Below are 27970 nucleotides of genomic sequence, written 5' to 3' on the forward strand. Positions count from 1 at the left end.
TGTGCGTTCACCTGAACGTTTCTTACTATAACCCTATAAAAAAAATATATATATACTATATATATATGTACTATAAAAGCAGCTGGTTTTTTTTAAGGTTCTGTCAGGCTCCCAAACTTAACTTGGTGGACTGTATTTACTTCAAAAGTGCACGTTTATATGCACACTACCCTGATGGCTTGTTTTGCTCTCTGTTTTTTTGCCTGTTCTGTGGGAAAATGAAGTGCCTTTTTTCTTTTAAACAAATTCCTTTGTACAGAGCAATGGATGATGAGGGGAGAAGCTGTGTTTCTGCAGAAGTATCTGATATGTTGGAATTGGTCTCTTTTCTGAATGTAGAGGGTAAACCTTCACCCATGGAGTCAACAGTATTGCCTAATGCAGAGGAGCAGCAGGTGTGGATTGGTTTTGCAATGCATCTTCTGATAATGCGTGCTTTTTTTTTTATTTAATTCTGGCAAATATTGTTTTAGTAAGAACTGCTGCATTCCCCTGCCCCAAAGATGTGTTTGATTCTTCTACTTCTCACTGATTACAAATAGATCATAGCCAGTAGCAAATGCACATGGTCAGTGCTCCATGATGTGTTGTGCTGTTTTTGAGAAGGAAGTAAAGGATGTCAGTAACAGCACTTTGAATGTAATGCGACTGTACCATTCTTTTTAGTAAGCTAAAAAAGCGTATTGGTCCTTGTTGAAAGCTTGCTAGGTGTTTGGAAATGAAAAACCTATAATGCTGTACTGCAGTACACTTTTGAAGATAGTATAGTCATCTCTGTTGTTTTGGAATGGTAGGTTTTCTGATTTGAATTCTCTCCGGTGACTTGATTTTTGTATGATTAGTGGAGCGCTGTGGCACAGTCTAGTAAACCCATCTGCTGAATGAGCAAGTTGCCAAAGTAGGGACTTGGAAGCTCTGTGAGAAAGGAAGGAATGCTGGGATTCCCTCTAAATCTCTTTGTTATTGTTACTTCACCTGCATGGGGAGACCTTGGTATGATGGGATGGGATGGAAAAGCCCACCTTACAGAAACTGAGAACTGTCTCATAGTTTTGAGGACTATGAGGGGCTAGTGCCTGGATGGTGGGTAATGAAGCAGTCTCTTGAGGCTAAGAATATGTCAATCTATTAACTGAATGTGCTCCATGCAAAATGGAAGTGCAGTACTATGGAGCAGCTGTTAAAAAATGCATCTTGAATTCAATACAAAGGGAGACCAGAAGGTGGAAGCAGTGCAGTTCATGCTTCTGATAGCATACTCTTTTTAAATCAAAATACTGTCTTTGTCATAAAAGAACGCTAATGAGGGGGAATAAAAAAGGGTTACTTAAGAACACTAGGAAGTAAACAAGCAAATGAAGGCTTGGGGTCTCAACTTGACAAGGAAGGAGAAACTGAGGCAGTAAGGTAAAACAGGAAATACTGCATCAGATGTATGCTGATATGACTTGGGGGTGTTTTGTTCTAAAAATGGCCATTATAACGGTCTTTTTTTTTTTTTTTTAATGAATAGGAGTATCAACCTTTGAAGGTCTTCTTGAGAGTGAGGCCCTTTTCTATAACAGAGCTTGAAAACCATGAATCTCAGGTTAGTTGTAGAATTAAGTAGTAAGTTCTTCTCCCGCAAAGAACACCTACTATTGTAAGCTAGGACTTCCTTTTATGAAAGTAACGTACTACTTCCAAACAGAATTACTGGGCATATGGATAAAGGTGATTAGGAAAGTAATCAGTTCTTACTAATTTTGCATGGTAAAGACTTACACACCTGTAGCTCTGCAAAATTCCACTGGGTAAACTGTTTGAAAGTTGGTGTCACTCTTGACTCTGCACAGTGTTTAAGAAACAAAGGAACTTCATGGAAGAGAGTATGCAATTCTAGCAGCAAGTGAGGTATCTGACCCTTGAGTTTCTTTGGAATGCCTGAGTAGTCTGCTACCTTGTCCCTGTGACTTGCTGTTCATCCCGTCAAATTTTTCTACAGTTTACACTGTCAGATTCAGATGCCTCAGTATTTTACATGCATACATGTGCACATTCATTCAGAAATACTCTTGCTCCTACTGGGGGATGATGCTGATGCAAAGTATCAAGGAATGCAAACACTGATGCAAAGAATTAATTTAGCTGTCTTTGAAGGGCAAGGTTTCTGCAGCATCTCCCTCAGCCCTTGTCTTTGGAAGGCCTCACAGACTCTGGTAGACCTCTTATTCCTGACCTGTTTGGAGAGGGATTTAATATTAGTTCTGATTTGCTTTTTAAAAATGAGTTATTGCATTTAATCTGCTGCAGTTGGAACCTTTGTATTTTTTTCACTCGCTGTATTTTTCCCCTCTCCCCCCAACTTCCATTTACCTTTCCGTAGGCAGTTCTTGTTGAGTACTATGCACTGCCACAGTGCTTCCAGATTGGTATCATTCAGCAACCTGAGCTGGCTGTAAGGGTAAACTGATTTACAAAATCAAATTATTGTAAAAGTTATCTATCTCATTCCTCTTTGGAGTGGGAAATTTCTGGCTACCTGACCATTAGTCAAACTACTTGTTCTGAAAAGCAGGGAGGCAGAAAAAATATGTGTTGAAGTTTGTACTAGATTTTTTTTAAAGCTTTTGTCTTAACCTTGATCTTCCACCATACTAGCTGTGTCACTTGCTTTGCGTGGTATGAAGGCTTTTCCTTGGCCTCCAAAAACTATGAATGTTTGAAAGGTCTTCAATGTATTCAGTGTTTTCTACTCTTAACTATCACCTGAATCTGTGAGGAAGATGCTTGGTAACAAATGGAAAAAAAAACCAAAACCCACTCAACCACCCAACCCCCCCCTAAAAGACACCAACCAACAAACCCTTCCCGTCTCTATAATCAATGAGAGATCAACTTAATTTTTAGGTCCTTTTTCTATCCCTGTCATGCATAATTTTCAGGAAAGTATCTTTGTTCCAAATACATACAAGAAAACAAAAACTTAAAACCCAAGCCCTTTTTCTTATAGCTGTAGATTGATGCTCTACGCAGAGACAATCAGCAGGTTAACTGATCTGTTGTTGCTCATAGAGGTAATGATATACGCAAGTAAAGCTTAAGACCTCTGGATGAAATTCTGTATGCGCGATACAAATGCCAAGTGATTCTCTGGAGCCACCCGCTGGAGAGCGGGAAGTTGTGTTCTTTGGACATAAATGTTACGTACAGTGCCAGAAATAGTCCAACTCCTGCCAGCTTACCTGTGGGGTTAGCTGGGGGAGACAACGAGAATGACATGTTACCAGCTGGATTCCAGCTCTGCAGATCTGACTACCTCGAGGCCTCTCTGTACTCAAGAGCATTTATGAGGCCAGCGGAAGCTGATTGCACATGCTGCAGGTACTGCATTCCTCTGTAGCTCTCTAGAATTTAGTACATCTGACCTGCATACCTGTTCCTGGTAATCTGGGAGGAATATGTGGGTTTGAAGCCTGGCACAGCAAGCAAGCGGTTGGTTTAAGTTCAGTATGCAGCTTCTTAAAGCTTCTATACCAGTTGATAAACAGACCTGTTAATTGAGACTCCTAGGAAGAGCAGTACTTCCTATGTACATGCTACACATGGATTATTAGTTTTACTGGCCCTGGCTAGCCTCTAAACATAAATGTCAGATTTAGTTACAATCAGTCCTTGCAACTGGTTTTTCAAGACACTTAAGCTATACGGGTAGTTCAGTTTGTATTGTTGGTAACCTGTCTGGTCTAAAATAACTCTTTTGTCAATTTTCCTGTGATACTGCATTCTATATCTATCTAATTAGTGAGTGCTAGGTAATTGTATCTCATCTTTAATAAATTGAGAAATAGCAATCAAATTATTTGAAACTAATTCAGTTTCCTTCATTACTGGTAACGCTGTCTATCGGTCAAAGGATAATGCTTCAGACCTAATATTTTACTTCGTTTGTGCTGGTCACAGCTTGTTTCACACTGAAAATGACTGAAGTGGGAAATCAGTAGATTTCTATATAGTTTTGTTTTCATAGCTAGGTTTGTGCAAGCCACCATCACAAAATACCAGGGTTTAAAAGTATTTAAAAAAATGCTGGAAAAATCCTAGAAAAACCTTATACCTTTTAGAAAACTCCAGACAACTGCCTTAACTTTGTCTACGCACTGGCTTTCATATGGAATGGGTATCTCTGTAGTTGTTACATGCCTTGAGAGATTATATGTAAATTTTGCAACTCTTTGTAGCTCTGGTAAATAGATAAAAACACTAGGGTTTTTTTTTTGTTTGTTCTGGTTGTTGTTTTTTTTCCCCCCTCCAGATAGCTTTCTTCATGAATAATGTTATGTGGTGGTTTGGTTTACCTTGTCTTGTTTTTTTTAAGGGTTGTGTAGCTATTGAAGATGCCCAGACAGTAATTCTTAATGCGCCCCAAGAGTCTTCTGCAACAAAAAACAGTGAAAAAGGGATTGGTCATCCTGTACACAGGTTCACCTTTTCTCAGGTAGGCAAATATTTATTTTCCTAATTTTTAGATATAGTTTGTTTTTTTCCCCACTGTTATGATAAAAAATGAATTTTCTACTATACCACGCAATGTGATTTTTCTTCTTTTGAATTACGTGTGGTGGTACATGCCTTAAAAAAAGAAAAAGCTTGCTTATTATTTACTGTTAGACTGTCAAGAAAGCTGTATTACAATGGAGGTGCCTATTAGATGAGACTAGGAGTCTTCTGTGGCAGCTCTGTGTTCTTTGATTAGATGCTATAGAAGCTTCTTGTAGGCACAGACTTACTGTGGTTGTGCTGTTCCTGCAGATGCCCTCATCTGGGGAGTGTTACAGGAAACCACATGTTTAAAGGGACTTATGTAAGCATGTATTTAGGAACATTTATTTTGAAAGAATAGCAGCCTAACTGCTTAAACTTTTTATACTGAAAGTAAATTTCATAACTCTGTTACATACTGCAAGAAATGCTGTTCTCACAGTATCAAAAGATAGAGAGCTCCAGGCACTGAATCGTTTAGCCCATTGTAATGCTGATCTTCTTGCCAGTTGTGGGTGACTGGTGAGGAGGGAGTTGTGCATCACCAGCAGAGCTCTTGAAAGTATCTACTAAACAGTACGTGCTCAGTAGCATTCTCAGCAGTTTATTTTAGGAGTAGGAAAATATTACAAAATAAGTGCAAGCCTGAGTGCCTCTCAGAATTAAGCAGGCGGCCTGTGAGAACCCAACGGAAAATGTTGAACCAGAAGGGGTTCAGTCAAGACACAAAACTAAGCTGGTATCTCCTAGTCAGCTTGCTCTGAAAAACTAGTCACTATTAATCAATGCTTAATATTTTGATATATTAAACCTCTTTGTGCCATTTATCACTCCTTTTTTTTCTTTTTATTTTTTTAACCCCCTTCTCCAAGGTCTTTGGACCAGAAACTACTCAGAGTGAATTTTTTGAAGGCTCAATGAAAGAGATGGTAAGAGCGTACGTTAATGGTGTGAGTGGACTGGTGTTTACTTATGGGGTGACAAATGCAGGCAAGACATTCACTATCCAAGGTATAAAATGTTTGTTAAAAAGCATATATAACAACCAAGTCAAAATCCAATGAGAAGTTTATATGAATGTCCACATCTTATCTTTCGTTATTTTCAAGGGACTTCAAAAGATTCTGGTATTTTACCTCGCTCACTTGATGTGATTTTTAACCACATAAGGGGGAGACATTACCTGAAGATGGACTTCAAACCATATTTAAGTAATGATGTTAAGAAACTAGAAGATGCACAAGTTAAGCAAGAAGAAGCCATAAAAAACGCTATTCTTGCGTCACTGAAAGAGGTCAGTGACAAGATACTTCCTTGTTACTGAATGAAACTTCTTCAAAGCTTCCTGTCTAACAGACTAATAAAATCTGTTTCACTGTTGATTCTTTAGATTTAGATAAGCCTACAGTATGAATACTTGGTGAACCTTGGCATAATAAGGCAACTGGCTGTCTTTGGAGCTCAGGGTAAACTAGAAGAACTTTCTGTAGCAGGCAGTGCGCAGTTCAAACAAAAAAACCACTGCAAAGACAAAGCCTGGATCTTTATAGAGGAGCAGTTCTGGTGCTGTGGTAACACTAGCCCTTGAAAAGTCTCTGAGAACTGACCTGTCAAAAGCCTGCTTGTTAAGTGAATCTTATTTTGGATCAAGTTCCTAGGCTGGATCTCAGGGCACTTGTTCAGACTCCAATACTAGCTTAGCAGAGGGGATGGCAGTGTAGTAGCAGGGGCAGCAAAGAAGGCAGAAGAGTCCCTTGTGGCAGAAGGCAGTCTTAGGGCATATTGAAAAGTTTTTAAACTGTGATTTATGTAACTTCATAAAGAAACTGTTATGATACAGCAAGTGAAGTGAGATGCCACAAAATTAATTTTGTGAAAGGATTACAGCTTGCTTTAGAGAATTGTATGTATTGTTAACTCTGGTCTCTAAAGATTGTATGTAAAATACAGGAGTCTTTACTGTGGCAGCCTCCTGTTCTCATTATCTAGTTATTTCTCTTTCCAGTATAAGAAATAGGTCTAACCAGAAAATGGACACCCTTTTGTGGGTGACTGTTCTAGGCTTCTAAGCCAAGCTGCAAATTGTGACAAGGTGTCTGGCTTCTTCCTCTTGTTCAGAACATTTTTAACCCAAACTGTGATTCTGTACATTTAATCCCAAAAGGCAGTAGGCTCAGCTGATTGTCATTCAAAGCAACTCTGAATTCTGCGAAGTGTAGAAGTAATGATTGGCTAGGTTTTCTTTTTTCTGTGGCCTTTAATACTAGTGTTAAAGTACTCCAGTTAGCTCTGAAAGAATATCTTTCTATGAATCAAATTCATATGTAAAGTTCCGGTCTACATTCTGTTGCTTAATTTAAATTTTGCAAACCAAACTTTGTTTAGTCTGAGTCTGGTTAACTTTTGAGGAAAGATCTCAGGTGAAAAATCTAAAAGGTGCTAAAGATTGCGTATTTATTTTGAGTGTCTCAGAAGCTCAGTCACACTGTGTATGTGTGTGCATGTGCAGGGGGTGGGGGTTTTAAAGAAAAATTGAGATTACCAGGAGGATAGTAGGTAAACATTTTTACAAACTTTATGGAACGTACAAGCTTGCAAGAAGGAAAACACAAGACCTCAAGGCCTAGAACAGGAGGTCAAATCTTATTTTGAAGATAAGTCTATACTTTACAAATATTCCTTTCTGTTAAATCACAGTCTGATTTTTAGTTACTGAATGTTGCAGTAGGTGATCTAGATGCTGATGCACCACAGTGAAAAGCAAGCAAGACTTCACCACCAGCAAGGAAATGTGAAAAATGCACCTAGAAACTAATACGTGACAAGACCTTGCTTATGTGTTACAATGCTTCTATAGTGATAGCTCAGCTATCCCCAGCACTGAAGCTGTGCTTCTTGATAGCCTGTGAATGAATAGCATCACTGTTTGGATGCTCACTCAAGCTTGTAATCTGAGAGCAGATACGGTTTGGTGGGCTTGGTTTTAGTTTATGTGGATTTTTGTAGGCCCTTTTCCCAGGCTCAGTTTATGTGTCATACAGAAAGAGCTTGCTGTTCCTTTCGTTTTCTGTTTAAACTGCTCAGAGTTTTTACTGACTTCTGTATGCAGTACTGCTGCAAAAATGCTTGCTTGGAGTGGTTAACACCCGCTCTTTCCTTCCCCCTACTAGTTCCATTCATGGGATTAAATACTGGTTTTTACTGGATTAAAAGCTTCTTTACTTGCATTCCTGTTACCACCTGTCCTTGTATTTGCTATTAAATGTCAGCTTCTGTTGCTGGCAAACAATGTCAGTTCCTGTTCCCACTTGTTTTCAAGCAGTCATCTTCATGTTCTTTTCTGAAGATGGTTTGAAGAACGGTATAGCAGCACAGCTAGCGATTCACTCACAGCTAACACTTAGTTTTTTGAAATACCTTTACAAAAACTTATCACATGCACAAGTACTGTTTCATTGAGGTTTTTTTTACATTCCATTAGTTTTGACATGCATGGATGTATAATGCATGTCAGTCCCATACCTTGCTTTAGAATTCTGCTCTATACTTCACAAACAGAATGAGCAGAATCCTTGCTTGTGGCTATACTTGTAACTACTCAAGAACATAAATGTATAGACAGTGCAGTCTTTGAAAAACAGTCACTTATAAATGACAATGAAATCCTATGCTTTTTAAGATGAAAGATCTGAAAGTATGGCTTCAGACTTTTCTGTTTGTAAAACATTTTGGTTTGGATGTAGCAGGTGAGTAACAGAGGCATTGGTAGACAATCCATAATGAACTTAGCACTGCATTCAAATAGCTGGAACATTAAACTACTTTGAATCTGTTCCCCTTTCCTCTTTAGGATGACCCTCTATTGGGATTGGAGTTTGGGAAATCAGGGTGAATGTCCTAATGAACATTTGTATTGGTGTATAAAATGTGGGGAGGGAGGTGTGTGTGGTTGGAATCTCTAAACAGTGGAAGCTTCTACTTTGTTACACTAGTTTTCCTAGGGGTAATTTGAAGCCTATGCTTTGACAAGTCCTGGCATTTGTGTTTTTTTTGATCTAAAGAAATTTGGCAAATGTGTGTACTTAAACTGTGCTCTTATCCGTACAGGATTTTTAATGGCCTTTTAATTTGGTGTGAAATAAACCAACATAGACTGTTAGTTTATCAGGTCTTTAAGTCCTTTATGAAGTTATTGTTACACTCTGTCTGAGGCCTTAAAGTAAATTTGACTCATACTCTCACAGATCTGGCACAAGCCTGTGATTTGCAAAAGTAATTTAGGAATCTCTGCTGCTTTAGTGTCACCGTTGCCCACCACCCTGCCATCTCTCCCTGAAAGAAACTTACTTCTCCAGTTCTTTTGGTTGACTGAAGTACTACTCAGATTTGTCCAGTAGTTCATAAAGGCATTCTGTGCATTTGCAGTCTGACAGAGGACCTTCTTTTGTAGAGTAAGTCTCCTAAGTTAGCAACAATTTGCCTTCAGAACAGGCTGCTGGGAGTAGCAGAGTGTGATAATTCTTATGAAGGAAAGAGCATTTATTGATTTTAGTTCAGTATTGTTAAAAACATTTCATTTGCAGCCAGAGGAAGAGTAGCTTAATGCTTAATACTACTACAATATTTAAATCTCAAATACTGGAGTTACTGTCAATTTTAGCTTCAATTCTTATTGTAGTCTGTTCATGTGGATGTAATGGTCTCTTATTTTTTCAAGGAGACAGAAAACCTCTCAAGTAATATAACAAATATGTGTGATGTGGAGTCGGATTCTTCCAACTGTACTTCGGAAAATCTTCCTTCTGATTCACTAGGTAAAATAAAGTGAATAGAAATTTAGGAATGTAAGTGGGTAACTGTTGGTGGATTAAAAACTCTTACTATACTACAAAGTGTATATATATAAAATTATATAACTTGTATATAGTTTTCAACCAAAGTTTAATGGCTCAGCTCTGGAGAAAGAGTATGTAAAAATATTTTGATAGCTTTGCTCCTTTTGGTGGAAAAGGGAGGCTTAGTTCTGCAAAGCTCATGTGTAGACTGCTGGAAGTTTGTGGTAGAGGGAGGCAATGGCTTAGAACTTGGGCACTGTCTGGTTGCAGGTGACTGCTGAGAAATTTGAATGTTTTTTGATAAATTCAGAAGTTAATCCAAGATACTGTACAACAGACACAAGCCTCCTCCTTTTAGAAGGCTTTGTATACTGTAAATAAAATTTATCAATGAGTTTGATTGAACTTTTTCTCTGTTCTGGGTTGGTAGAGAAGAACTTTGTTCCACTTGAGATATATAGGACTAATATACACCAAAGAACACAAGCATCTGTGTGGATTTCCTTTTGTGAAATTTACAATGAATATGTGTATGACCTATTAAATGTATTATCTACATCAAAAACTCCGAAGCGCAGAGTCTTAAGAATTTGTGAGGATCAAGGAGGAAATTCTTACATTAAAGGTAATAACAGTTGTATGACCTCAGCAGTTTCACAGAACTGCTTTGATAAGAAGTGTATGTAAAGGGTCTCTTTTCACAGACTTGAAGTGGATTAACGTTCAGAGCACTGAAGAAGCCCGCAAAATACTAAAAATAGGAAACAAGAACCGAAGCTTTGCTTGTACTAGAATGAACGAGCAATCAAGTAGGAGGTTTGTTCCTCTAATCATAAGCATACTCTGTTCCTTTTCTTTTAAGGAGAGGGAGGGGGGGAAGGGAGGAGAAAACTTTAGAATGTTTGAAATTAACCGCTTCAATAATAGTTCAAGACTTTCTGTGATTATTCTGGTTTTATTATGACATTCTTTCTGGAAGAAAGCTAGAAAAGGCCCTATGACTTCAACAGTAGCTGGACTTGGGTTGCTATTCATGGCATTGGACAAGCAAAAAGACCAAATCGTATTCACTTTTGAGTGCCAGCAGGGCTATACATCTTGGCAAATGCTAATGGTGCTGAGTGGGAATGGCTGTGCAAGGATGCTGAAGGAAAAGCTGGATAATTCTTCAGCACTGGCAGTATAATTCTTGGAAACATGGAGCCTGTCAGTAGGGGATGCAGGAAGGAGTGAGTCATGCAGTACCTTCAGTGCTGCTAGATTAGAGGACAGCAATCTAGAAGATCTAACAGAGTTTACTTGGTATCCTAAGAATTAAGCTGCTAGCTCTGGAGAGGGATCAGGGAGGATCTGTCTTGGAGGGAGATGAAATAGAGGTGGCATACCTTCTGCGGAAAATGACATTAAAATCAAGTAAGAAGGCCTCTTATGAATTCGTCCTTTAAGTGTGAAAGGGCCTTGTTGCATATTTAGTGAATATAGTGTTAAGCCTGCTTTTTCTCTAAAAAGTGGGAGTTAACGCTGTTCTGTATTGGCTGAAGACAGCTGCCGTTAAGTTTCATGCTGACTTCTTCTACTTAGCTTGTTTTCTAATTTGTTTTTGTTTGGGTTTGGATGTTTTGTTTGTGTGTGGTTTGGTTTTGTTGGGCTTTTTTTGTTTTGTTTGGTTTTTTTTTTTGAAACTTCATTCTTAAATTGTGGGTTGGTGCTGAGGAGTAAAGCACTGCTTTAAATATATACTAGAGAAGCTTCTTCTGTGCTTCCTGATTTACTGGATAAACTGGGGACAGGGCATTTTTGGTCTGGGATTTTCTCTTTTGTTTCAGACAGTGTGTTGACTGTACCTTTGTCTAAAATGGAATAACTGGATTTTCATGTGTTAAAAATTCAACCTTTCTAGAAAACAGAATAACTTCAAAACTGAACAAATCTGTATGTTGAAGTAGGCAAAACTACAGGACTATCGGTCCTCAACTTATTCCCTTCCCCACCTATTTATTTCTAAGGAGTTAATTTTTCAGACTTACTGGGTTTAGATATTGCCTGCAGTTTGAGTAAGAAGTAGCTACCTGAGTACTCGTCTTATGATTAGTGAACTTAAGTGAACTGGCTTTTTTCTTTCCAAGACATCTTGTAGGCTTCATGTGATATTTTGCCCTTTGCTGTACTGAAAAAAATGGAAAGTCACAAAATACAACTTTTAGTGCTGTTTTTTGCTGCTGAATGAATGCATTGTAAAGGTAACTAATGTAAATTAGTGAATTAATTCTTGTTTTCTTCAGCATTAGACTTTCTGTACCTTAAACAGTCACTGAAGTAAAATTTGATTTTCCTAATTGTGGTTATTAAAAAGGACCTCTTTCCATTCCAGTCACAGTATATTTTCAATCAGGCTACTAAAGCTAACTGCTGATGAGCACCAGCCGCGTGTTCTTGGAGTTTCAGAGTAAGTGAATGCTTCAGCTCTTTGTCAGAATGTAAATATTTTAGAAAAGTTGATAAGGTGTAAGCATGCTAAACCAGTGAACTTTCTTTTAATAAGCAAACAAACCCTCTGAGAGCTGAGAAGAAAATCGCATCTCCACTGGCTGCATAAAACTGACTGGAAGCCCAGCAGGGACAGGCATAGAAGTGCTTCCCTGACTCTTTGGTTCTGTTAAAGTTTGGCTGAAGGAACCTGTTAAAACTCTCAGTAGTACATAAAATGAGGGAAATACACATATATTGATTGACGTAACAGGGAGGTGGGGACAGAGAAATACGATGTAATACCACACTGTATGTTCTGGTGAGCAGAATTCCAATGGCTGGCTGATAGAAGCCAGTCTCTGACACTGGAGTGCAGCACCTGGTGCTGAAGATTCCAGGTGCAAGCTGTGCCAGTATATCTTTCTACTTTGGCATCAGGCTAGAGTTTATGGGTTGAATGTTTATTGCAGCACATTTGATGAGTTTCTGGAATGCAAATTCAAGTCTATCATCCAAAAAGAATGTAGATGACGACATGCTCTGGGACTGTTCTATGATGCAATCTACAGTAAGAGGGAGCAAAGCAATTTGCTTAAAAACTGTTCTAATCTAAAATGCTAATATAGGTGTACCCTGTGAGAGTAGTGCTAAGTCCTTACACCTTTCGGTTCTTTTGTAGTTTAGAGGAAGTGGCCTAATCTTTTGGCTTGAAGTCATTTAGATAGTTAAAAAAACCAAACAATAAAAAAGCTAACTGTCCATTTTAGCTTGATGTGGAAAAATGAGGACAGCTTGTAACAGTGTTTTAGTTCAGTCCTAGCTCCTGCTGTTTTCTCACTTGCCTCTGCTAAGCAGAGGTGGTAATGAATATATTTATCACTATAAGATCTGATATTAAGAGGTGTTCTGACAGTGAGGTATATAATCTAAGGAAAGATAATTTGAGGAGATTCCTTGCCATTCCCTGTCTTGGTGTAGTCCCCTGGTAAAGCTTGCAGCAGCGCAGCTGTTACCTGAATGACAGTTTGTATGTTGCTTAAGGAAGAAAAAAGCTCTTCATTGTGTAATGAAAAAGACAAAGATCATAAGGTCATAGCCTTTCACGCAGCTGAAACGTGTGCCTTAATATATATAGTATTAATATGTGCTTATTTCAGCTGTGTAAACAGCTATGATCTTACAAAGGTGTTAATTTATGTAACTGAACTATTACTCACTGATACATACAATTATTTATATAAAATATCTAACTTGCAGTGTTTCCTGTATTTCAAGGGCTTTTTTAAAGTGATGAAATTTCTTGGTTATCCAGGATAATTGCCTCTGACAGTAACCTATTGTACTGTGAGGGACAATTCAGTGGCCTGAGTTTAGTAGTACACAATTGCTACAGCTGAACAAAAACCTCTGAGGTGTATAGCCAAACAAAGACCTCTGAGGTGATCTGGGAAGGACTTCTGGCCCCTTATTTGCAATAGTGAACAAATGGCTTTGTATCCAAAAGAGGCAGAGTGCCGTGTAGTGAAGCATGCTACTGTCTTGCAGTCTTCTCAGTGCTGGAACTGTTGAAGGTGGCTGTTAAACTGTTTCTGTAGTATAGTACTGCTATGTAAAACTGTTTCAGAAATTCCTCTTATCTTGTCTGGAAATACTTTAGGATTGCAACAAAGTTTGGGTTCCTAAACTGAATTCTTTATGTAAAAATGCCTGCAGAGTTTTGTATGAATGCTTACAAGCAGGTTTCTTTTGAATGTGCTAAAGAGGCTGTATTAGAAGCAGCAATTTTGAATGTTCCAGTACCTTTATATACAATGGGAAGATAGGTAGTTTAGTGCATTTATCCCAAGTACCTTGCATAGTCTCCTGGACAAAATGTCAACATTAAAGTACAACTTATTCTGTGAAGGCTGAAATGAGTCACTCATTTACACTTCAGGCACATAAATAAAAAGACATGTTCTTTTTTTCATACTGTTTAGAAAAAAGTTTATATGTGTGTTCTGGATAATTCTTTCATGCAGGTTGTCTTTCTGTGACTTGGCTGGATCAGAGAGGTGCAATAAAACACAAGCCTTTGGAGACAGACTAAAAGAAGCAGGAAATATTAATAATTCTCTTCATATCCTTGGAAAATGCATTGCAGCATTGAAGCAAAATCAAAATCCAAAGTAAGTGATAAGTTTTAAACAACATGCCAAGTTTTGGGTTGAAACCTAAGCATCCCTTTATGTTTCTACAAGGGGTTTGTGTGGTCTGAGGAAAATGGAACTCTACAAAATTCTTTATTACAGATGTCACTGGAATACCTGAAATGAACATTCTTTAAAACTGTTGTTTGTGGAAAATAAAAAAGGGCAACTAGCAGCCAACTGCCACACTTTTTTAGTGTGTGTGTATGAGCAATACACTCTGTGTACAGAGTTCCTGGTTTGTCCTCTTCCCTTCCACCTCCAAGTTATACAGGTGGATTCATCAGACAGCTGACATATGTCCTGTACTTAGCTTTTGACTTGTTCCAGTATCTGCTTTGTAACACTAGGAAACTGTGGTGCGGTACTACTTTTAAACAGTTTGGATTTTGGAAAACTCATGAGATCTAGGAAAGAACTTGCTCTTTGATGTGAAATAGCTTAGGCTTAAATATGAGCATCCTACTGGGTCTCTTTCCTGAAAGAGAGGAAGATTATTAAGCCAAGTTAAGTATCACAATTTTACAATTTTTTTGTTTCACAATTTTATTCCTTTCTCTGTGAGGACGAAGCCAAGCTATATTCCATTCAGAGAGAGCAAATTGACTCGTCTGTTTCAGCCATTCTTTTGTGGAAAAGGCAAAGCTTGTATGATTGTAAACATTAATCAGCATGCTTCCACATATGGTGAAACACTACATGTAATGAAATTTTCAGCTTTAGCCAAACAGGTAAGAGCATACTCCTCTCCCTGCTGTTCTGCCCTTTGTCAGGTTGTATGAACTTGAGTGTGATTTGGACTTTTGACACATATTCTGCATGTGGCTTCCCTCTAAAAGGTTCCTAGTAGAGTTGCCCATCCTCAAACCTGCCTGTGGTAAGAAGTTAAGATAGCTGCAGCTGTCTGGTTTGGTTCAGTTCTACATGACTGAAATTCTGTGTAGTTGGGGCACTTTCAGATATGAGCAGTTATACCATATGTCTGAGCAAATGCAAGATTTTGAATCAAGCTTTTAATGAATTGTTTAACCTGTGTGTGGTTAAGCATCTGTTGCACAAGATGACAGCTCTTCAAAACTTTTTGGACAGAAAGTAGCAGCTGCTTTCTTATTTTGTAGTCTTAAATGAGATCCCTTGTGTCTGCATTGCTCCTATTTGGCTAAGTGCAAGTAATTAATAACAAATAAAAGGGAAGACTTTTTATTGGTAAGTTAGTGCTTGAAGGTAGTGTATTCTTCTCCTTTGAAGGCAAAACCCCCGCTGCTAAATCTACATGTTTTCATGCTTTTTCTGCTAGCTCTGCTTGTCAGCCCATTAAATTCAAGACTTGGGGTTGATGTGTTTGGTCTTCAGTTTATTCAGCTTCCTTGGAAGCTGCTGCTTGCAAGGGGTGGGATGGTGGGCTATGCTGTGTTTCATGGCAGAAATTAAGTCCTTTTCTAGCCTGGAACCATGGATTAGCTCTGACAGGTTTCAAGCCTGTAATGGCATTTCTAATATGATCTCAGAGAGCAAGATTTTTCTAATTCCCTTCAGCTGCAAATTTCATCCTAAGGTAAGTGTGCACTGCGGAGACAAGCTTCTTTGATACGTTGTCCTATGACATACATAAAATCTTTACATAACTACCATGAATTGCTGAATCCTGGTCACAGTATTTCAGGAAGGAACAAATGTTTTAGGGATTTTCTGCTTTTTACTAAAAACCCTTGTATTTTAGGAGGAGAGAAAACACTGTTCTAGACAAGCACACTAAGTTTGTTAGTGGATAGTATTTCCCATTTTCACTTTGTTAGAGTACTGAAGTCTTATATTTGTATTGATAAATGGTTTTGTCTGCTAAAAGGCATGTACAATTAATGATCACAAGAACATTAACAAAATTTTAATCTAAATACAACAATGCATTCATGCCACTTCTTCACAGTATTCTGATATCTGCAATATTGATGGCATTGATAAATCAATTTCCAGGTAATCCAGACAGTCCTACCCAAAAATGTTGGTTATTTTCCACCCAAGCTAGTTGGAGGCAATGGCAAACCTATCATCCACTTTGATGCTAGCACATCTATAGATGACTTTCCTGGCAGCACTGAAACCTCTGCAGCAGAAGAGGAAGTGGACATCACCATTCTGAGTCATGAGGTAGATGTGAATCTACTCAAATTTGTACCCAAGAAAATCATTGCTACTAGTTCTAATATTAGAATCTTTACCATAAGAGATGTGCTGGAAGTTGTATCAAATGAGGACTGTAAGCTTCCGCTCAGTGTCGGGCAGACCTAGGCTTAAAGTGGTCTGGTTCTGAGGGAACAACTGTAGTTGTGGAAGGCTGCCTGTGGCTTTCTAGTTAGGTCAAGTGCTAAATTTGGAATTCAACTGATTCTTCAAGAAGAGTAGGGAAGCAGTATATGTGTTTAAAACAACATTTAGTTGATTGCTTTTTTGGGAATAGCAGGAACAAGTTAAGATGCAGCATTTTGAAAATGAAACTATACAATCTGATAGGAATAAACTTGTTTGTTATTATTAATAATAAACTGTAAGTAGGCTTTATGTTAAACAGTTGTACAAGTTAATATTTAAATGCTAAAACAGTAGTAAACTTATTGATAGCAGAAACCATCAAGATGGAGAAAGGTTCTTTTAAATGTGGATTTCCACTGCAGATACTTAACCCTTGGTGCAGTCCCCCTGCAAATTATAGGCTTATAGAAGTGCCCTGCAAATAGCTGGCTGTGTGAATACTTCATTTGACATGCATATTAATATGTATTTCTAGCTTGTTTTCTGAACTGAAATATGTTAAATCTAGGATCTCTTGAAAACTACAGAGAATCTGAAGGAGAAGCTAGTTGCAGAAAGGCAAAGTAAAATCCTTCTGGAGGTGAAGATACGTAGAGAAATGGCAGAAGCAATGTTTCGACAGCTGTTGGAGACAGAGGAAGCCTGGAGGCAAGTCATGTTGCAGTCGGCTTCAACTGGAAGAATTCCCCATATATAAATGTATACGTATATTCAAGGCGTGCATACTCTTGTTACTTAGAGAAGTTAAGGCTGGACAGTTTCAAAGCTTCTGATGAAAAGGGAAGGAAGAACGTTAAAGTAACTTGTACAGTTCAGCCTCTTCCCATGTACAATGAAAAAATAATGCTGCTTTTTGTTGACCTTTTCTCTGTTTAATTTGTAATTACTGGAGATTGTCCTGACTAGCTGTTAGTATTTAGCAGATGAAAAAGATTGTTACAGGTACCCTGCTGAGGCTTGTGATTGTTCCAAAACTTACACTTGGTCATGTTAATATGCATGCATGTGCTTAAGGTAGTTCTAATTGTATCTCTCTGAGCTCTACTGAATTCTTCCTCCTGGATGATTTATGATCTGGTTGGTAGCTTACGGTGGCTGCTTGCACTGATGTTACTTACTTGGGGATTTTGTTTTTCAAGTGTCTATATTGCTGAAGCTGAACTCACTTCCTCGTAACTGTTCTCTTGAAATCAGTTTTCTGCTGTTTTAGTTGCTAACAGAAGCGAACCCCAAGTTAAATTTCCAGCTGAACACGCTATGGTTTAACACCTGCACTGACTTTAAAATTGTTTGGGTGCCTTTGGCCAAACACATGAAACAGCAGTGATGCTTCTCTGATGTTTTGTGTCACTGCTGGGAAATATTTTTTAATTGTGACAGGAATAGTTTAATGTATTGAAATAAGGCAAAATGAATTTGGATTTTATTATCTTTAATGGAAAAAACCCCAAACCCAACCTGCCCAATGTGAAAGATACTCCCTGGAATTATGCCTCAAGTACCAGGTCTGATTGGGTGTAGTTGTATCTATTACTGGATGTTGGTGGATTTTTCTATAAAACTTTTGACAGATCTTAAGTATGTGTTCTTCTATAGGACTTTCTGTGGTATATGCCAAGTGCAGGTTATGCTTTGGTGCAAGTCTGTAGGTCTTAAGTTATGCCAGGAGAGGTTTAGATTGTATATTAGGAAAAGTTTCTTCACCAGAAGGGTGGTGAAGCATTGGAACAGGCTACCCGTGTGGGTGGCAGAATCACCATCCCTGGAAGCATTTCAAAAAGACATAGAGGCAGTGCTTAGTGACATGGTTTAGTGATGGACTTGGCAGTCATGGATTAGCAGTTAGACCTGATGATCTCAAAGGTCTTTTCCAACCTAAATGATTCTGTGATCATTGAGAATAAAAAGGAGAAAAATACTTCTTGATTTCTTAACTGTTTATGATTAGATATTTATCTTTGATATTGCTAGTTGAACACATGTAGTCAAATTGTAATGGCTGCAATGCTAAGATACTAAATAAAACTAACGTGTTCTCCTCAGCAACCGCTTGGAAGATATGAAAGACAGTTATGAAGAAAAACTGGAGAGCAAATTTGAAATGTATAAAGAGGCCATTAAGAAACATGCATATGTGTGCGCAATGGAACAAATTGAAGACCACTATGTTTCCATAGAAGAATTTCTAGCTGAACAAGAGAAAGTTGAGGTAAGACTTGACTGCTGCTAAAAAAATGTGCTACCTTCTTAACTGTAAATTTTGCTTTCCCTTAACAGTCATTCAGGAATCCTAAATGCAACACTGAATGGTCAAAATAACTAGCAGTTCAGCCTGGCTGTTCTGGTGTCCAATGCTAAACCAAGGATAGAGATGTCATTCTGTCTAATGCTACCTGTAGCGTATGCTTAAACATCCTGATGTTGAGGGCACACTTCAATTAAATCAGTCATCTTTATCTCTGTAGTGCAATAACTGGAACACCTAGAGTGATGGTGTATACAGCAGACTGGCTTTGTGGAGATCCTTGGGATTGTAGGCTATAAAATTGTTGTGGTTTAACCTGGCAGGCAGCTAAACACTATGCAGCTGCTTGCTCGCTCCCCCACCCCAGTGGGATGGACAGAATTGGGGAAAAGTAAAATTTGTGGGTCAAGACAGACAGTTTAATAGCACAGAAAAGGAAGGGAAAATAATAACATAATTACAATATACAAAATAAGTGAATCACAGTGCAATTGCTCACCACACACTGACTGATGCCCAGCCAGTTCCTGGGCAGCAGCCAGTGGCTAGCTTCCCAGTTCATATATTAAGAATGACATCATATGGTATGGAATATCCCTTTGGCCAGTTCAGGTCAGGTGTTATGGCTGTGTCCCCTCCCAGCTTGTGTGCCTCGGCCTACTTGCTGGTGGAGTGGTGTGAGAATCTGCGAAGTCCTTGACCTAGTGTAAACACAGCTTAGCAACAACTAAAACATCCATGTGTTATCAATATTATTTGCATTCTAATCCAAAACACAGCACTGTACCAGCTACCTGGAAGAAAATTAACTCTATCCCAGCTGAAACCAGGACAAGAGTAAAAAGCTAGCCTGAAAAGCTGGTGGGGAACTTAGTACAGGGTAGGTATTCTCAATATAATGGATCTCACCTCTGAAGGTCTAGAGGGAGGACTGTGGGATAAGAAACTGTGATGAGAAATTAAACTTTATGCAGGGGAGAACTTAATCTCCTGAATGTACTTACACCTAGAACTGCTTAAAGTTGGCATCAGCAAGTTTTTATTCCTTTTGCAACTGAGCTGTTAGCTATGTGCAGCTGTTATCAGTCTTCACTTCTAGCCTCTGCATAGATGGCTCAGTGTATCCAGGCAACAGATGAGGCCTGTGGGTCTCAGTCTTTTCAGAAGGTCTGTAGTGGAAGAACAGAACTGCCGTGTATGCCAGAGGTGCTTTCTCCCTGCCCTCTCCTGTCCAGGAGCCAACAAGTTGTCTCACTCCACTGGTAGTCAAGTTCCTTTCAAGACATGAGGGAAGTGGGTTTCTGTTGTTGATTCTGATACTTAAACATTTCTGCTTTTGCAGCTCTCCATTCAGGTGGTGATAAGTAACACTGTGTTGTGTAATGACCTCTGGCTTTCCAGCTCCTTAACACTTGTGTGTTTTCCCCGCTTAGGCTCTGTTTTTATGTTCACTTAACCCCTAGTATACACCATTTTGGGGTGGAGGAAAAGAGCGTTAATAGGGCTCTCTGTATTTATGGCTGCCTCTCACACTGACCATGAGGGTGCATAAAGGAAGAATTAAAGAACCAGATGGCCTTGGTAGCAAGTCAGATGATAAACTGACCTAAGATATAAAATTCTTAATTGACAAAGGAGAGCACAACATGGAATCTGAGTAGGCAGCTTCAGAGAGCCAGAATTAGATGAATAACTTGATGGTGACATGTCTGATTTCTCACTCTGAAATACCACCCTAGCAATCTGATGGGTACTGAAAAAAGACTGAGGTTAAAATTCAGTTCTATAAAATATTTTCTTACTTATTGAGGAAGCTAACTGGCAACAGCGTTTAACACAGATGCACCAAAGTTTCCTTTCTGCCATATGGTTACTTGTACCTTGTATGTAACTTGTATGGTTACAGTTTGGAAATCTGCAGACTTGAAGAATTGACTCCTGTGTAAAGTAACTTATTCCTAGAAGGTCTTGCAATCAGAGTGTTATTCCTTACTGTAATTTCTCAACTATAACATCATAACTTCCACCTGTGAAATTATTTTTAAATCTGCGTATACATGTGTAATATAATTGAAGGATGTACAGTAGTGCATCAGGTTAAGCAGGAATTTAGACTAGTTCTACCATGTGCCTTTTTTTCAGGATAGAGAGAGAAGAATACTGCAATTGGAGAGGCAACTTGATGAACAGTCAGGGAGGCTGTTGGCTCTGGGAAGTCTGAATTCAGATAATGTACTGACTACTGAAAGTAACATGGAACTAGGTAGGAATCTAATCTTGGATATTCAAAGTTCAATTTATTTTTGGTATTGTATATAAACAAGAAAACTTTTCTTTTGACTACAGATCTTATGAACAAGATGAAGAGAGCCAATGAAGGACTGCAGAAACAATGCAAAGAGAAAGAAGAGGTAGCTCTTGCTTAGTATTTAACAAATGTGGGGGTAATGGTCCTAAACTCTGGCATGGTTCAATGTTTAAAGGTAGACATGTAGGCGAAAGGTCAACATGCTGTAGACAAAAGCATGAAGAATCCTGCATATAGGTATCAAGTCTACAAAAAAGCCCTTGTGTAATTGTAGATTATTCTTGTGAGAGATTGGCTGTGTTCTGGCTTTACTCTAGTTTGTAAAGGTACCTACTACTGTAACAAGTCACATTGTGAACACGATGCAAGTTGGAAGTGGGGAAGTATATAGCCTTGTACTGGAATTTGTTGCAAACATTTCTGCCATGGCCTCGGTGCTTTTCTTCCTGAAATGCTGCCTGCTTGTGCTCAAGGGAACGGTTATAGAACCTGGTAACAGTTTAGACCTAGAGCTAAAATAGTGCCTTAAACCAGTCCTTTCTGTAAGTTTTGAATTCCACTGTCCTTTTAAATGTAAGGAAAAGGTAATGTCTGTTCTTCAAACAAACAAGATCCTTGTGTTCTGAATAACATATAGAGGCAGAAATTATAAGCTTTAGGCTGTGTTATGGAAAACAAATTTTTAGGTATTGCATTTTTAATTTATACCTTGGATGAGCTTCTTGTAAGGCTACAGTTAGTTTCCCATGTTTAAAGGGTATGAGGAGGAGGGAAGAGAGAAGCCTTGCTCCTTTCATTAGAGACAAATAGGAGTAGGGGCTGGAGAAATAGTTCCAGCTGGTTCTAATAAACCATGTAAATAGAAAGTGAACTTAATCCCTTTCTGCTGAGAAAGTGTGCTCCAAAAATAACTTTTTCCTTACCAAGTTTAATGTCTCATGTTATGGCCCTGGCATTTGTTTTGTAATGCTGTTCTTGAGAGCTCTACATCATTTTCCATTTCCTATGTCAATTTCAAACTTTGAAAGTCTGGCTTTTATGCTTGATATGGGGATACAATATTGATTGTTTTGTGTGGCTAGGAAGTGTTAGAATGATGGGATTGCTGCCTGGCAATAACTGAAGTGAGAGCAGTTTAGAGCAGCTGATTCCATCAGTGCCTGTCTGCTGCTTTGCCTCACATCTGTTGATGTGTGAACAGTTCACTACTTTTTCCCTGCATTCCCCGCCCCTTCCTATTCAGCCATTAAATATGGACAAAGAGTGTGTGGGGTTTTAGCAACCTATATATTTTCCTTCCAACCTTGTAGAAGTAAATTAGTGATAGTTATAATGTTAATTTTGCTGGTTTAGAGTTTTTCTCTCTCAAGACTTAATCCATCAATATTCCCATCAGAAAGGTGAGGTTATCTGTTGTAACTGTGCTCCAATTCACTATGTGAATAGTGTCAATGAGACAAGAGCATTCTTTTAACTACCTTTACTGAAAAGGAACAGACTGTTCCAGAAGTTGCTTAGTCTGTGCTGGTCTCTTGATTGACAGGTCTCTGTAAATGTAGTAGCTTCAGCACAATAGCACATGAATGCTCCACCATTTTATCACTAGCAATGAGAGGTTGGGACATTAGAGCTTGAGAGAAGCAGACTCCTTCATGGCTTTGATCTTGTTTGCACTGTTCAGTATTAATCGGAAATACCTACAGTATCTGAGTTCTAGTCATAAACAAAATTAATGTAAAACATGCTGTCTTGAACTTCAGTGTGTATGGGGTTTATTTTCAGCTTATAAAATCTCTGAAGTTTAAAATACAGAAATTAAATGAAATGCTGCTAGAAGCTACTGAAGGCTACAGAAAAATGGCAGAAGAGAACAGTGAACTGAAGCATACAGTCATGCTCAAGGTTTGTCAACAATTTAAAAGCAACTTTAATCTATTTGTATCTGTAGTTGGTACTGGCTATTTCTGCATCGTTGTATGTGTAAAAACACAGTTTAATCTTACTAAATTCTTTTGATGTTAGCATTTTCCTGAATTATGAGCTCAGAGCCCTTGCATTTCACCCCCTGACTTTGTCTTGTAAGACAAGAATAGTTTTTTAACTTACCCTGTTGACCAAGTCTATAACTTGTCAGCACAGAGTTAACCTGCTAATCTAAAGATGCCACCAATTACTGTCAAGCAAAGTAAATACTGCTCAGAACTCTAGTCACAAAGTGTTTTGTTGAGGGCAAGCAAGGTGTCAGTGCACAAATGTTAGTACGAGACTTAAGGATCTATGGTTTTAAAGCTATACTGATACTCCTGTAGAGGTGACAAAGCTAGATAAGAGATATGGGCAGGTAAACTATTTAATACTGAACTAGAAGTAAGCTTCCCTTCAAAAGCAGGGATTTAATAAAATTGACAGCATCTAACCTTAGATATCAACTAGATTAATGAAAATTTTAAACTGTTGACACTTTGCATCTATGCCTCACTTGTAATCTGCAAGTGAAGCAAGGCAGGTGTAAGACTGCTTAGTGATGTTTTACTTTGAACACTGAATTACCTTTCATGTGCTTCTTGGTCTAAGTCTGAAAACTATTCATCTTGAACCTTGTTTCTTAATTGGTTCTAAGACATAGGTAGGTGACTTTGTTAACCACAAGGATTAGAGAGCATCTTCTGCCCACTCAAAGCAGTCCTAGTTAGCGGACTTAGAACTATGGTAAGAGTTTTGATTTGACCAGTTTTGCTTTCACTAATTACAGGTTAGGACAGGAAAACCTTCGCTAGTTGGTTCTTAGAACAACAGCAATTCTCTGCATAGTGTGCTTAAGCATTTAAGCATCAGCTTCTTAGTCAGACTTGGTCTCTAACTAATTCAATGGCCCCATAGTTTGCTGTCCTCTAAATTACATAAAAGTAATTCAGAAGAAGTGAGTACTGAATCACCGTTTGGCATAGTAATAACAAGATGTGTACTGTTGTAGTAAAATAGTCTGAAGCAGAAAATCAACGACATGAAAATGCCCTTGGAGTGTTCACATACCTAACGCAGCTTTATCCTCATAGGATCAGGAAGTGAATAGTCTTCAGAACTGGGCTAAACGTGTTCTTGAGCTTGAAGAAACAGTGTCTTCCCTGCAAAAAGAACTTGATGAACAGAAAAAACATTTCTCTATAGAGGAGTCAAAACAAACCCAGAAGTTTGTTGGCTAACCTGAAATCCACAGCAGCAGCCACTGCTAGTACACCTCTTGGAAAAGGCTGGGGGAAGTATGAAGATGCTTCACCCTTTTCAAGAAAACAATTACTATTGGTTCATAAAGCAAAAGAATAATATTTGTTTAAAGTATGCAATTACTGGGCTGCTTAATCAAACTGTTGGTAGCTTTTTCTCACTCTTAAATGCCATCTTCACTGTCATGTTAACTGAGAGCAAAATGTTTAATACAGAACTTCTTAAATTGAATCAGGGTTGAATATAGAGCCATGTTAAGTTTAAGTCTAAACTGGTGCTTTTACTGTTATAGTGTTGTGATTTGAGAAATAATATTTTTAATTCTTGAGTAAATGTATGGTCTTCTATATTGATGTGTGATTCATGCAGTGAGATGTTCCTCCTGCTGCTTGTTACCTTTTTAAATTGAGTATTTAATTTCATTGTTGATTCCTAGAAATCAGATGGCTTGTAAACTTAATATCAAGTAGATGAAATAGCTTGGTTCTTCAGTTAATATTTGGGCTTTGACCTGGAGACTGCCATCCTGGGATGAAAGAGCAAATTTCTGGAAGAGGCAACAAAATGAGGTCTTAGCTGAAAAATAGCATGCCAGATAATGGTTTTATAAAGGAACTTGTTTTAATATCAATTGGATTTCCACTAAGAATAATGCATTAGACTTTGAAAAATCTATTTATAATAAAATTTTTCTACTGCTAAACTAAGCTCTGACTGTTCATTTTATAAAACCAGTGAGAAACTGTGAAATCAAGATAAGGAAAGATCATAAATTTGGAGGCCAAATGATCATAGTGACTGGCATATGATGATTTTAAGTTGAAAGGATCATAACCCTCATTACATTTATCTAGTAACTCAAGGAAGGAAGATGAGAGCATGATAAAATTTGAAATCGCTTTCTTGGAGCAATTTCAGTGTGTGTTTTTTTCTGACTACTGTGAAGTACCGCGCCTATAACTGCTGGAGAATTGCTTTAGAACAAGGCAGAATCTGTAAGTAAATAGTTTTGATCGGTCCCTGTAACACTATTTCTCACGGCCGAAGGGGACCCAGTTCAGAGCAAGAACCTCACCCTCCCTGTGGAGACACTAGGTGGTGCAGCCTTCCTGTGTGACACAGAACAGCCCTTCTCTGGTGTGACTCTTGTCAGGTCTCCAGTTTTGGGTCTGTCTGTGGAAATGCAGTGGTAAGTAATCTCTCTAATATGTCTTTAATCGGGCTGGAGATGTAGCACTTGAGCCGTGCTGGTTCTCATATTTTGAACTGTTTCTGTTAAATATAGCTTATCCGGCTCTAGTAGTTCTTAAAGGCCTATAATCTCTCCCAGGTAGAATTTCTAAAATATTATTCTACTCCTACACAAACTATTCTAGCTATTAAAAATATTTTGGTGGAGTGATACAATACACCCAGTGTTGATCCCTTGAATAAGAAAGCTGTAAATGTACAAATTGATCTAACAGCAGCAATATTCAAACAGAAGTTAAAAAAATAAAATCATCAGAACAGGCTAATGCTGGAAACTTTCTATAATACCATTTCAACTGATTTAGTGCTATACCATGGCTTGTCTGTCACTTGTCTGAGAGTTTTATGTTGGCAAGTTTGTTACGCTAACTATAACCTCTAATTCCCTGAGCAACTGCTGTTTCCACATTCCCTCCTACTTCCCAGAGCACTTTGGCTGGCTACAGGAAATGGTTTGAAAGACAAGGTTACATTACCTTAAGCTATCAATTTTTTTTAAAATAAAATGAAGCCTGTAGCGAAGTACTGACCAGTTTTTAACTGTAATACTTTCCAAAGAGTTTCAAGGGACTGTATTGCTATTACATTAAAGACTTTTGAGAAGCTGTTTTTAAGGACAGCTGAGGGCTGACTGCTTCTCTTCCTGCCCTCCAGACCAAAAAGCAACACTCAAAAGGATTCAGAAATGGCTGGTTTTGTCCTTTTCAGCTTCTCAAAGCTGAATGGGTATAAGGAAAGCAGAATCCATTAATCTTGTTAGTGGTGATGAACAGATGTTTCCCTGTTCCACACGAAGCTACCACTCTAGATAGAACATCAGCCATCTGTTTTATCTCAAATTACTACCATACAACTTGCTTCAGATTAAGTGTTTATTAAAATTAAAAATCACCATACAATAGAAACTATTTACATATTTAACTGATAGTCTGCCTAAACTGCACAGTTTGACTGAAGGAAGCCAATGGAAGAGAAAAGCAATGAATATTTATGCTGCTGAACTTCAACTGCAGTGCAGGCACACTGAAGAGCTACATCAAAAGGGGTTTTAAGCTTCTGCAAAGTACCATTTGCCTAAACAATTGGGCTGAGGGGTGGCAAAGATGTACAGGGTTTCAGCTGTAAGAACCACTGTCACTGGGGAAAAAAAATACTTTTTGCTCTAGTTACATTGCAATTACACTAGCTCAGTTGTTTTGGTAAGGAATTGATAGAACATTTCAATATGTAGAGCTTGGCAAACTACATTCACTGTTATGAATTAGATTACTGAGCAATGAAACTTGTAGTGTCACTGCAATGTAACCTGATATCCTATTGCATATTTCCACAAATTGTTTTTGATAGTGCTAGAGCTGGTTTTAGCTTTAAAACAGATTTGAGGTTAGTTAATTAAAGCAGCAAAAATATAAGGAATATTCTTGAATAATCAGAGGATTAAAAATTAAGATTAAGATATTTTTCATTGGTAACAGTCTTAGTGACTGCAATGAAAGTATTAACTTCCTTCAAAATCCTGTGCTTTCCCATAGATTTCAGATGATGACTTTAGCCTTGTGGGAAACTAAGGTTGAACACAGAGCTAGGTTTGCTGCTGCTTCTGCCATCATGGGTGTTCATATTGCACTTCTGCATCTGTGATGACTGTGCGATGCTTTGGAAAGGATTTTAAGTTTAGTATGAGTAATACAGCAGTAAAATGGAATCATCTTCGGTGTAAAGAATTACATACACAAACCTTCCTTAAAGGAAACCATGATACTGTTTAGAAAGCCTTACAAGAGGTGACAGTACTCCAGATACTAACGTGAAATAACAAGGATATAAAAATAAGACATCACCACATCTTAAATATGTATGTTTATCCTTCAGGACTTTCTTTTGAAAACAGCTGTTCCTGTATTTTCTTTCCCCTTTTATAAAGGTCTCCTTGTAATGTATTGCCTGGCTTGGATCTTAAGAAGGGGTTGTCAAGCTGTACCAGTGTGTGATTGCTTTCCTTCCTTCTCTCTCCCCACCCCAAAAAGCCTGCTTGTTTTGGGATGTTTCTGCAGATGCAAAACAAAACATTTAAGGAGAACTTGATGCTTTAGAGAAACTGTTTTAACCAAATAAAAACATTATTCTGTTTCTGCAGAATTACTCTTTCCTTCAGTATTTCAGCTTCCACACTTGGTGAAGACATCCAAACTCATGAAGTAATTGGTTTGAGCAGTCTGTCCAAATAATAGTCTGTGCCAATGAGCCATGTCAATAGAAAAAGTGTTCTTTGTTCTATGGCTGTTGTTGATACTGCCCTTCTGTTGCTGTGTAGAAGTCATCAAGCACACTCTGTAGATAATCAAATGTTGGCCTCTCTTCTGCTTTGTCTTTCCAGCACGTTTTCATGATATCATAAAGCTCTGCTGGACAGGTTTCCATGCGTGGCATTCTGTACCCACGCTGAAGAGCAACCATCACATCTGAATTGCTCATACCTTCAACAAAAAAAGAGAAAGTTTTGATGAAATTATTTAAATTCCTGAAGAAACATTTTTATTTACTTCACTCTAAAGATCTTCACCTAATAATACAAGACTGTTGCTGCTTATTAAAAGTAGCTACTAATATGAGTTTA

The 27970-nt window shown here is 38.2% G+C and overlaps 2 protein-coding genes across 5 annotated transcripts in view; one reads left to right on the forward strand and one right to left on the reverse strand.

Moving 5' to 3' along the window:
* LOC101914293 (kinesin-like protein KIF20A) lies at window positions 1–26354 on the forward strand. The gene is given in 21 exon segments (XM_055800276.1): window positions 1–395; window positions 1514–1588; window positions 4358–4477; window positions 5394–5532; window positions 5631–5815; window positions 5912–6007; window positions 9013–9030; window positions 9239–9335; window positions 9787–9981; window positions 10061–10172; window positions 11728–11802; window positions 13847–13993; window positions 14580–14745; window positions 15989–16162; window positions 16833–16972; window positions 18368–18533; window positions 20712–20832; window positions 20916–20980; window positions 22660–22779; window positions 23934–24061; window positions 24063–26354. Coding segments are annotated over 21 exon segments (2808 nt in total). The 5' UTR covers window positions 1–65; the 3' UTR covers window positions 24202–26354.
* The window catches only part of LYN (LYN proto-oncogene, Src family tyrosine kinase), a 53438-nt gene continuing 51679 nt past the window's right edge, over window positions 26212–27970 (reverse strand). For all 4 annotated transcript variants that reach the window (XM_055800272.1, XM_055800271.1, XM_055800275.1 and 1 more), the window contains exon 13: window positions 26212–27830. In XM_055800272.1, the coding sequence (XP_055656247.1) occupies window positions 27628–27830 (203 nt within the window). In that variant the 3' untranslated portion in view covers window positions 26212–27627. The remainder of the gene's footprint in view (window positions 27831–27970) is intronic.

This window comes from Falco peregrinus, chromosome 3 (assembly GCF_023634155.1).
Source record: "Falco peregrinus isolate bFalPer1 chromosome 3, bFalPer1.pri, whole genome shotgun sequence".
NCBI classification, from domain to species: domain Eukaryota; kingdom Metazoa; phylum Chordata; class Aves; order Falconiformes; family Falconidae; genus Falco; species Falco peregrinus.